This window comes from Scyliorhinus torazame, chromosome 1, assembly GCF_047496885.1.
Source record: "Scyliorhinus torazame isolate Kashiwa2021f chromosome 1, sScyTor2.1, whole genome shotgun sequence".
NCBI lineage: Eukaryota > Metazoa > Chordata > Chondrichthyes > Carcharhiniformes > Scyliorhinidae > Scyliorhinus > Scyliorhinus torazame.
Window position 1 is genome coordinate 191,533,385 of NC_092707.1, and position 12,460 is coordinate 191,545,844.

The window sequence follows — 12,460 nt, forward strand, 5'->3', positions numbered from 1 at the left end:
ATCCAAATTCGCCACGAGACGGCGGCTGACCCCTTGCTACAGTGTGTCATGCGCCACCTAACAGACGGGTGGCTCAAGGGCCAATGCCCTCAGCTCTATAATGTCAGAGATGGTCTGGCGGTAGCAGACGGGGTTCTTCTGAAACTGGACCGTATTGTCATCCCGCATATCATGCGCCAGCTCGTCCTGGAGCAGCTATAAGAGGGCCATCTTGGCGTGGAAAAGTGCCGCCGACGGGCCCGAGAGGCAGTGTACTGGCCCGGCATTAATGAAGACATAGCCAACACAGTGCTCAACTGCCCCACTTGTCAGCGCTTCCAGATGGTCCAACCAAGTGAGACCCTACAGCCCCATGAGTTGGTCACGTCACCTTGGACCAAGGTGGGTATTGACCTGTTCCATGCACTGGGTAGAGACTATGTCCTGATCGTGGATACTTTTCAAATTACCCGGAGGTGATACGATTGCACGATATCACATCGTCTGCAGTAATCCGTGCCTGTAAGGACACCTTTGCTCGACACGGCATCCCACTCACGGTTATGTCGGACAATGGCCCCTGCTTCGCAACCCAGGAATGGTCCAACTTTGCCAGGCGGTACAATTTTGCCCATGTGAAATCCAGTCCCCTGTACCCCCAATCCAACGGCAAAGTGGAAAAGGGAGTCCATTAAGTCAAACGGCTCCTCTGCAAGGCTGCCGATGCTGGGTCCGATTTCTACCTCGCCTTGCTGGCCAAACGCTCTGTCCCACTGTCCACTGGCCTGTCGCCAGCCAAATTGCTCATGGGTCGTACCCTGAGGACGATGGTGCCGTCCATTCATGTCCCAGACCTCGACCACGTTCCGGTCCTTCGACGGATGCAGCTGTCTCGTGCACAGCACAAGGCGGCTCATGACTCCCGTGCAGCTGATCTCCCTGCTCTGGCTCCAGATGACAACGTCCGCATCCATCTTCCAGATGGTGGCTGGTCTGGAACCGCTGTTGTCCTTCGGCAGGTGGCCCCCCACTCGTTCCTGGTTCGTCTACGGGATGGCTCCATTCTGCACCGCAATCGACGCGCCCTTCGTCTCGTTCCACGCTCGCTACGTGATCCTCCACTGTCGCCTCGCCCTCCTGACCCTGCCATGGACTATTCAGAGATCCCGACACTCTGCATCCTCCTCACTCTGAAGCAGTCCAGCCCGCTCCTCAGCTGACGGCTCCTGACCCACCCTTGAGACGGTCAACCAGAATTCGTCGCCCACCTCAGAGACTTAATTTGTGAACTTTGTGGACTTATAGACTTTCTGAATTGTTCTGATCTTCCGTTTAATCGTTTACATGGTTTGTATATAGTGTTCATCTCGTTATTCTTGTTGCATACTGTTTGCTGCACCAGGCACCTTCCCATGTAAATAGCTTAGTTCACATGTACATAGTCCTGTAAATATGTCTTTTGCACACACGTAGTTAGGGACATTCTCACCATACACTATTTATTGCCACACTTGTACATTCTTTTATAAAAGGGGGATGTCATAATATATACCAGTATATCATGGTGCAGACACGCACACTGATGGACACACAGTGAGACCAATCAACACACACAACACCGCAGCCAATCACCAGTTAGAGCACACGCACTGTAAAGACAGGGGGCATCAGAGTTCCTGCTCATTCGAGCTGCAGCTTCCTAGTAGGACAGAGCTCACAGCCTGCAGCACAGACATTCACCATGTGCTGAGTGCATCGACTGGTTAGGACAAGGCAAAGGTCTTTAGTTAAAGCTAGTATCGTGTTAACCCACAGTCAGCGTATGTTAAACTGTTAATGACTCAATAAAATAGTGTTGCACTATTTCAAGTGTTGGTGACCTGTATGTGTTCTACGGATCCAGAGCGGCCAACACAACACCTGCTGGCACCTGGGAACCTTGGCGCTGCTAGTCTGGCACCTTGGCAGTGCCACCCCAGCACTGCTAAACTGGAGGGGCACTGCCATGGTGCCAGACTGGCCACGGTGGGATTCCTGAGGGGGGGGGGGGGGGTGAAGGATCAGAGCGGCATTTAAAAATGGCGCCCTGATCCGCGGGTCATCTTCCAGCACTGATGAGCTGAGATTATCCGACATTTTCTATATTTTTTCCAGATTTCTAGCATCCTTGGTAGTTTTGATGTTGGCCTTGAGCTGAGCCAGTGTTCACTCTGGGGATATCTGTTACGCTGTACGTGCATAATTCAAATACTTTAGCTGGCCTTCATAAGTTGCATTACTAGACTGGAGCAATGACAACCTCTACAGCATGGAGCATCAAATTCAGGTCAGGCAGGATTGAATCTGGGCCTTCTTTATCCATACTGCCCCACTCACTGCAGATGTCATTCGGAGGTTTTCGAATAGTGCATTCTTGCATCTGAGGCAGAATCATATGACTTGACTCTCACTCCAATAGTTTGGCAGGACTGAAGGGGAAATGTGCTGACTTTCAGATGAGATACAAAACCAAGTTCTCATCTTCCCTTTAAGGTGGGTGTAAAATATCTGAACCATTGAGAGGCTGCATATCTGTACTTAACAGGGTTATTTATTATAAGAAAGTTCATCTTAAGCAATTAATTGATGTGACATACAGTATAATATGCAATGAAGAAAGTATGTTTTTTACTCTCTTTCAGCCCCATCACGAAGGTGGATAATTACTGTTTCTTCATTGGGTAAACGACCCGTGATATTCAGCAAGCCAAAAGCAAATGTAAAGCTGTTTAACACAAAACATGGTCCTGCAGTACACTCGCTCGGTCTTGAGGAGGATTCTCAGTGGGGTTTTAAACTGGTGGAGACTGATGTTGGTGGTACTGTCTTTCTTTACCCTTACAATTTTCATCACTTAACATTGTGTCATGTGAATGTCCCTTTAAGAAAAGTGTTGTTTATCAAATGGCTGCAGTGATGTCATTGTGTGGGTGGAGCTGAGCTCTGGCTGTTTTTTACTTTTGTTTTGAGCTAGGAGCTGTTTTGGCTCTGTGTTTAGTTTTGCTTTCAGTTGGACAGCTGCATTCAAACCAAACAGATGTGTATTGATCTCTCTCTCTGCAATCTAAAGAATGTCTCCAGATCACTTGATGATTTCAAAGTAATACCTGCTTTTGTAAGGAGTGTCTTTGTTAAAAAGTTTTTTTTGACTTATGGATGATGTTATGGAAAGTTATTAAAGGTTATCTATAGAGTACTGCATCTTTTGGGGGGTTATCAGGGTTGGTAGTTGGTAAACTGTTTACTGTGTATTTATAAAATGTTAACTGGATTCATAGAATAAACATTGTTTTTGTTTAAAAATACTTTTAGCTCTCTGTTGCATCACACCTGTAAAGTAGGTCCTTGTGCTCCCCATAACCAAAATCTATTTTAAATTGTGGGTCAGGTGAACTCTATGATATACTTTGGTGTTCTATAAACCCTGGCCCATAATAATCCCACAAAATATTTTATTAAAGTAGATGTAATCTCCTTCTGTCTCTGCTGAGCTAACCAGTTGTCTGCTTACCTCAAGCTGGAAATGCACAAGTAACCATGTGTGCAGAATGCTAATATAGTAATATAATAAAATGTTGCATAGATATAATTGAAATGCAGATAGAAATGTGTCCGCCCCCCCCCCCCCCCCCCAGGGATCGAGATTGGCACCTCAGTTTTTCACCATATTTGCAGATGACTCCGAAGAAGGAATAGAGAGCTGCTTCACTAAGTTTGTTGACAGAACTATGTTAGGTGGGATATTGATTATTTAGCGAGTGAGGGAAACGGTTGCAGATGGAGTTCAATTGGGGGAAAGTGTGAGGACATCCATTTTCGACTTCAGAAAAATAAATCATCTATTTTCTAAATGGCATGTAACAAGGAACTGTGGAGGATTAGAAAGATTTGGAGGTCCAAGTAAAGGAATGACTGAAAATAATTAAAAAGGTTAATGAAATGTTTGCCGTTATCTCAAGGGGACTGGATTACAAAGGGGTGGAGATTTTGTTCAGCTGTAGAGAACTCTAGTTAAACCCCATCTGGAGCACTGTATTCAGTATTGGGTACCGCACCTTTGGGAGGATGTATTGACCTTTGAGTAAATGCAATGAAAATTCATTGAAATTCAATGAACTATACCTCGACAGATTGCATAGGCTGGTCCTGAGTTCCTATGAATTTATAAGATTAATGGATGATGTAACTAAAGCATTGAATCAAAATAGTTGATAGGAATATAGAAAAATGGGGGCAGCACGGTAGCATAGTGGACAGCACAATTGCTTCACAGCTCCAGGGTCCCAGGTTCGATTCCCGGCTTGGTTCACTGTCTGTGCGGAGTCTGCACGTCCTCCCCGTGTGTGCGTGGGTTTCCTCCGGGTGCTCCGGTTTCCTCCCACAGTCCAAAGATGTGCAGGTTAGGTGGATTGGCCATGTTAAATTGTCCTTAGTGTCCAAAATTGCCCTTAGTGTTGGGTGGGGTTACTGGGTTATGGGGATAGGGTGGAGGTGTGGGCTTGGGTAGGGTGCTCTTTCCAAGAGCCGGTGCAGACTCGATGGGCCGAATGGCCTCCTTCTGCACTGTAAATTCTATGAAAGCTATGAATGGTGGGGCAGTTCAGAACAAGGGGCATCACCTTATGGTTAGAGCGAGGTTGTTCAGGGATGATGTCTGCACAGAAAGGAGGAGTGGAAATCTGAAAGGTTTCCTTCCAGAAAACTTTGGTGGATTGATTTTTGTGAGGTCAGGGCCTTGAAGAATATGGAACTACAGGGGATATTTGGAGTTAGTTCACAGAACAGCCATGGTCTAATCGACAAGCTTAAGGAGGCTGCTCCTGTTTCCATGTTCCTGTGAATGTCTTTAATGGTTAATTCTCTTTTACCATACGCACAGCCCAAACTGCACTCAACCGGATTTAGGATTGAGCCTTTCTCCTACTTGACAACAGCAGTAAGTATTTTTTTTCTTAATAATGCAGTTTTAAGTAAAATAATCAAGGGCAATTAGGAATGGACAACAAATGCTGGCCTAGCCAGCAAAGCCCAAATCCTGTAAAAATGAATAATAATAATTGTGCTGAGCATTTTAACATTTTATAACTTCTAGTTAGATTGTGATGAAAAATATCAAAAGGGGTGAATAATCTCCTCATTGACATTGTGATGTGAATGATCTAGGAACAAGGCCACCAAGTCGCTCAGTTAGAGCTGCCTATAGCTGTCACAGCACAGTCCATCAGGACTTCAGCCAATCTGCAGGGGATGGAACGTGTGGGTAGTGAAGCTTCCAGCTGAAACATCTCAAAATTGCTGCTGCGCAAAATCCTCCAGTGGCAATGTGTGTTGGTTTATTGTGTGTAGATGTAGATATGTTGTGCGGTACTGTGCACCAAACAAAACAGATGGTGCTCTTGAGGTAGAAGAGAGCTACCTGTACTGTGGAAGGAACCCTGGCAATAGTCCATAACCTTCAGGAGACACATGAAAAAAATGGTGTTGGAGTTCTGTGATGATCAATGAGCATAACGGGCACAGGGGAGAGGTGGGCAAGAAATTCAAGAAAAGAGGATATCGTTAAGAACAAAAGATAAAGGGACAGGAGTTGGCCATTTGGTCCTTTGAACTGGCACCATTAAATAAGATCATGGCTGATCTTCTGTCTCAGCTCTGCCTTCCTGTCCTATTTCCATACTCCATTATTGGAAAGGAGAGGTCACCCTGTTAGGAGTTTTCTATAGGCCTCCGAAAAGTTCCAGAGATGTAGAGGAATGGATTGCAAAGATGATTCTGGATAGGAGCGTAAGTAACAGGGTAGTTATTATGGGGGACTTTAACTTTCCAAATATTGACTGGAAACGCTATAATTCGAGTACTTTAGATGGGTCCGTTTTTGTCCAATGTGTGCAGGAGGGTTTCCTGACACAGTATGTTGATAGGCCAACGAAAGGCGAAGCCATATTGGATTTAGTACTGGGTAATGAACCAGGACAGGTGTTAGATTTGGAGGTAGGTGATACTTTGGTGATAGTGACCACAATTCGATTACATTTACTTTAGTGATGGAAAGGGATAGGTATATACCGCAGGGCAAGAGTTATATCTGGGGGAAAGGCAATTATGATGTGATGAGGCAAGACTTAGGATGCATCGGATGGAGAGGAAAACTGCAGGGGATGGGCACAATGGAAATGTGGAGCTTGTTCAAGGAACAGCTACTGCGTGTCCTTGATAATGTCAGGCAGGGAGGAAGTGGTCGAGCGAGGGAACTGTGGTTTACGAAAGCAGTTGAATCACTTGTCAAGAGGAAGAAGGAGGATTATGTAAAGATGAGACGTGAAGGTTCAGTTAGGACGCTCAAGAGTTACAAGTTCGCTAGGAAAGACCTAAAGAGAGAGCTAAGAAGAGCCAGGAGGGGACATGAGAAGTCTTTGGCAGGTAGGATCAAGGATAACCCTCAAGCTTTCTATAGATATGTCCGGAATAAAAGAATGACTAGGGTAAGAGTAGGGCCAGTCAAGGACAGTAGTGGGAAGTTGTGCGTGGAGTCCGAGGAGATAGGAGAGGTGCTAAATGAATATTTTTTGTCAGTATTCACACAGGAAAAAGACAATGTTGTCGAGGAGAATACTGAGATACCGGCTTCTAGACTAGAAGGGCTTGAGGTTCATAAGGAGGAGGTGTTAGCAATTCTGGAAAGTGTGAAAATAGATAAGTCCCCTGGGCCGGATGGGATTTATCCTAGGATGTTCTGGGAAGCTAGGGAGGAGATTGCTGAGCTTTGGCTTTGATCTTTAAGTCATCTTTGTCTACAGGAATAGTGCCAGAAGACTGGAGGATAGCAAATATTGTCCCCTTGTTCAAGAAGGGGAGTAGAGACACCCCGGTAACTATAGACCAATGAGCCTTACTTCTGTTGTGGGCAAAGTCTTGGAAAGGTTTATAAGAGATAGGATGTATAATCATCTGGAAAGGAATAATTTGATTAGTGATAGTCAACACGGTTTTGTGAAGGGTAGGTCATGCCTCACAAACCTTATTGAGTTTTTTGAGAAGGTGACCAAGCAGGTGGATGAGGGTAAAGCAGTTGATGTGGTGTATACGGATTTCAGTAAAGCGTTTGATAAGGTTCCCCACCGTAGGCTCATGCAGAAAATATGGAGGCATGGGATTCCGGGTGATTTAGCAGTTTGGATCAGAAGGTGGCTAGCTGGAAAAAGACAAAGGGTGGTGGTTGATGGGAAATGGTCAGCCTGGAGTCCAGTTACTAGTGGTGTACCACAAGTATCTATTTTGGGGCCACTGCTGTTTGTCATTTTTATAAATGACCTGGAGGAGGGCGTAGAAGGATGGGTGAGTAAATTTGCAGATGACACTAAAGTCGGTGGAGTTGTGGACAGTGCAGAAGGATGTTACAAGTAACAGAGGGACATAGATAAGCTGCAGAGCTGGGCTGAGAGGTGGCAAATGGAGATTAATGCAAAAAAGTGTGAGGTGATTCATTTTGGAAGGAACAAGAAGAAGAAAGTGTACTGGGCTAATGGTAAGATTCTTGGTAGTGTGGATGAGCAGAGAGATCTCGGTGTCCATGTACATAGATCCCTGAAAGTTGCCACCCAGGTTGAGAGCGTTGTTAAGAAGGCGTACGGTGTGTTAGCTTTTATTGGTAGAGGGATTGAGTTTCGGATCCATGAGGTCATGTTGCAGCTGTACAAAACTCTGGTGCGGCCGCATTTGGAGTATTGCGTGCAATTCTGGTCGGCGCATTATAGGAAGGATGTGGAAGCATTGGAAAGGTTGCAGAGGATATTTACCAGAATGTTGCCTGGTATGGAGGGAAGATCTTATGAGGGAAGGCTGAGGGACTTGAGGCTGTTTTTGTTAGAGAGAAGAAGGTTAAGAGGTGACTTAATTGAGGCATACAAGGTGATCAGAAGATTAGATATGGTGGACAGTGAGAGCCTTTTTCCTCGGATGGTGATGTCTAGTGTGAGGGGACATAGATTTAAATTGAGGGGAGATAGTTATAGGATAGATGTCAGAGGTAGGTTCTTTACTCAGAGAGTAGTAAGGGCGTGGAATGCCCTGCCTGCAACAGTAGTGGACTCGCCAACACTAAGGGCATTCAAATGGTCATTGGATAGACATATGGACGATAAGGGAAAAGTGTAGATGGGCTTTAGAGTGGTTTCACAGGTCGGCGCAACATCGAGGGCCGAAGGGCCTGTACTGCGCTGTAATGTTCTATGTTCTATTCCCTTTGTACTCAAACACCTCCTGAACATGCTCAATGAAATATCAATGCAAACCACAGAGTAGCAAACTTTTGCGTTTGCTTTGTTCCACTTCAGACTGTAGCCATTGTTTTCAATTACTAATGCCTGTATCAATGGAAATAAAGGACTTTCCTATTTCTTAAACAAGCTAGGGGGGTGCTCCATTAAGTTTTGTCCGGTAACACATCAGTGAAGTGAGGCTGTACAGATAAAAATGCATCTTAGGTTTGACAGCATTCTATATTTGCTTAAAGAGAACAAAAGCATTCTCATCAGGTGTATTGCTTGTGCATTGTCTCAATGCTTATTAGGAACGCAGCTACTAATACATGAAATGCGATGATGGGTACTAATTGGGTACAATGGGTCATTGTTCGCATTTGTCACAATGGTAACTATCTGGAGTTTCCCTGTGACCATGGCTCTGGTGCCCGAACAAATTAAAGAGTGAGAGATTACACAACACAATGATAGAATTGAAGTGTTGGGTGCTCTGAGGTACAGACGAACCAACACGGTTGCGATTGGTACAACGCAGTTTTATTCCATTAAACTATTTATACATCAGACTTGGTACTCAGCACGTTGTGACTGTGTGAGTGTCTTGCTTTGAGGTCCTGGCCCTGTGCCGTCTCCAGATGGACTGCCCAGGAAGTGTTGTGTTTCTTGTTTTATACTGTGCCTGCTCTTGTCTGTGATTGGCTGTCGTGTTATGTGTGCTAATTGGTCCGTTGGTCTGTCTATCATTATGTATGTGTTATGATGTATGTTTGAATATCATGACAAGAATTATCTGGAGGGGCAGGCTAAATAGAATCAGCCTTTTCCTAGTGTTTGAGTGGTCAAGAACAAGAGACGACAGGCCACAGGATTAAATGTAAGAGATTCAGAACAGTGAACAGGAAAAACTTCTTTACATAGGGAGGCAGGGAATTAATTTATTTGGCCAATAGTTGAGGGCAGAAACTTCATCCACATTCAGAATTAGATTGTATTGGTGGATGAAGAAAAAGGTGAAATAGGCATCTGGGCACAGGTCAGGTAAACATGATTTACCCGTGTGGTGAGTAAATGCAAAGGAGACTGGTTGGACTGTCTCTGTTTTCTAACTTCTGCGTATGTAATAATTCACTCTGAACCCTGAGATTCAGTCAACCATAATTAAAACTCGCATAACATGCATCACATCACAATTCGATATCCTGAGTCTGAACAGGCATGTGAGTCAGACATAGGCAGAATTTCCAATTCAGGGATTCAGTTATTATCCAGAATCATTACTTAAAATGGGTGATTACTCTATGGTCTTTGTTCATTGTATTTAACTTAAATGTTTATGCTCATAAGATTTGTCAACTTACTTTGTGCATCATATTTCCATTGAACTGTACATAAATAGTTGCTGTAGCTGCAAATTCTCTGATCTGTTTTAATATTCTTTCATATCTGACAACAGTCTGTAATGTTGCACAAAGCTAATCCAGTAATCAGGGTGCCACAGAAAGTAATTTGGTGGGTTGCTGATTCTTACAAGCACTGATTGGCACGGTTAGCACTGCTGCCTCTCAGAGCCAGGGACCGGGTTCAATTCTGGCTTTCGGTCACATCACTGTCTGTGTGGAGTTTGCTCTTTCTCTCCCGTGTCTGCCTGGATGTCCTCGGGGTTCTCCGGTTTCCTCCCACAGTCCAAAGATGTGCAGATTTAGGTGGATTGGCCATGCAAAATTTCCCCTTAGTGTCCAAAGGTTAGGTGGGGTTACGTGGTTGCGGGGGAGTGGGCCTAGGTAAGCTGCTCTTTCAGAGGGTCGGCGCAGACTCGATGGGCTGAATGGCTTCCTTCGGCACTGTAGGGGCTCTGTGATTTTATGATTACTGAAATGGTGCAACTTTCAGATTGTAGAGTCACCATTTAATTCTGACAACTGCTAAGAAATGGTTAACAGAAGTGATGGCTTCAGAAAATATCCCAAATTTGTAACAGAAAGCCTCCATAATCACCACTTAATACCAAAACAAATGTACGACTGCTTTTAAAAAAAACATTGTGAATGTGGTTTCCTTCATGTAAAAGGTTTTATCATGATATCTGAGAACACTTTTATTCTGCGTACATCATCTGAATATGAAATTCAATCATATACAAAGGTTACCAGGAACAAAACACGATTTACTTGGAATGTACTTGGAACTTTTTATAGAATCATGAAGAGTTTCACAGCACAGATTGTCAGTGGTTCTTAAACAGTTTAAATAGAAGGTTGTCACTGAAGAAAACTATTTTAAAATCATTTACAAAATATTTCTGATGTCAATAACTCATTGTCATGTTTTAATCAGGGGCAGCATGGTGGCGCAATGGTTAGCATTGCTGCCTCACGGCACCGAGGTCCCAGGTTCGATCCCGGCTTTGGGTCACTGTCCGTGTGGAATTTGCACATTCTCCTCGTGTTTGCGTGGGTTTCGCCCCCACAGCCAAAAAGATGTGCAGGGTAGGTGAATTCACCACTCTAAATTGCCCCTTAATTGGAAAAAAATTAATTGGGCACTCTAAATTTTTTTAAAAAAATGTTTTAATCAGCAAGCAATGAAGTAAAACCAAGGACATCTGCCTTATAGATCATAAAGGACAAGAAAAGGCTTCCCTAGTCTAGCATCCAGCTGTTTTGGGAAATGCCTTAGGGCATTTGTCGCAGATATTACAGCACCTTTATTAACAAGAACATATCTTCCGGCATGGATTCTAAATTTATAGTTTATGGTTCATATGAATGATCTCCGGTTCAATATTTCAAAAGGAATATTGGAGATTTACCTGTTCTAACCCATGTAACACTTTCTAAGTAATAAGTAACATTTTATTCATATTTTATATGTTTAGTTGAGGTGAGATGGATTTATTTTCTGTAGAACGGGTTCAGATGTAATTAGTTACCAAACTTAGCCCACCATCAATGCACTGATGTCAATAGTGACAAATATTAGGCTGGTATAAAACTGGTGCTTTTGTGGGTTTCCTTCGAGTGGGCCAAGTTAGAATTGCTCCATTTTGTCTATTCAATGTGACATTTGAATGCTGAATTTTTAGTTGTTTTTGGGAGCTCTTGATTAAGGTCATAATAAGTGAACAACAGCTCTACCAGTCCAGTTGATCTGTGTGGTGGTATGCATTAGGGGTATTAAGGTACCCTGTGATGCCGAGAGGTAATTGGTAGAATGCGCAGCGGGGCAAGATCAAGAACGACAAGATCTTGCGGTGGAGGATCGAACTCTCCATCTATAACTATGAGATCTTGTATCGTCCCGGTAAGCTGAACGAGCCTTCCAATGCCCTATCCCGTGGCACATGTGCCAAAACACAAGTGGACCGTCTCCGAACCCTCCACGAGGACCTCTGCCACCCGGGGGTCACTTGGTTCTATCACTTCATAAAGACATGCAACCTGCCCTACTCCATCGAGGAGGTCAGGACCGCCACCAGGAACTGCCAGATCTGCGCAGAATGCAAGCCGCATTTCTAACGGCCAGATAAAGCGCACCTGATAAAGGCTTCCCATCCCTTTGAATGCCTCAGTCTGGACTTCAAAGGCCCCCTCCCCTCCACCGACCGCAACACGTACCTCCTGAACGTGATTGCCGAATACTCCCGGTTCCCTTTCGCCATCCCCTGTCCCGACATGACCGCAGCCACGGTCATTAAAGCCCTCTGCACCATCTTTACACTGTTTGGTTTCCCCGGCTACATACATAGCGATAGGGGGTCCTCCTTGATTTTTTTAAATAAATATTTTATTGAAAGTTTTTGGTCAACCAACACAGTACATTGTGCATCCTTTACACAATATTATAACAACACAAATAACAATGACCTATTTTATAAACAAAAAATGAATAAATAATAAATAACAAAAATGAAAACTAACCCTAATTGGCAACTGCCTTATCACAAGTAACACTCTCCAAAAATATAATTTAGCAGTCCAATATATAATTATCTGTCGCAACGACCTATACATATTATACAGTATATGTTAACAACCCTGAGAGTCCTTCTGGTTCCCCCCCCCCACCCCCCCCCCACCCCCCCCCCCCCACCACCCCCCCCCCCTTCCCCCGATCCTGGGCTGCTGCTGCTGCCTTCTTTTTTCCATTCCATCTATCTTTCTGCGCGGTATTCGACGAACGGT

General features: G+C 44.3%; 1 protein-coding gene across 2 annotated transcripts in view; it reads left to right on the forward strand.

Annotated features, from left to right (window-relative positions):
• The window catches only part of LOC140418281 (uncharacterized), a 111,093-nt gene that overhangs the window by 20,899 nt on the left and 77,734 nt on the right, over positions 1–12,460 (forward strand). For both annotated transcript variants that reach the window (XM_072501748.1, XM_072501757.1), the window contains 2 exons: positions 2,661–2,837; positions 4,898–4,954. In XM_072501748.1, coding sequence (XP_072357849.1) covers positions 2,760–2,837; positions 4,898–4,954 — 135 coding nt within the window. In that variant the 5' untranslated portion in view covers positions 2,661–2,759. The remainder of the gene's footprint in view (positions 1–2,660; positions 2,838–4,897; positions 4,955–12,460) is intronic.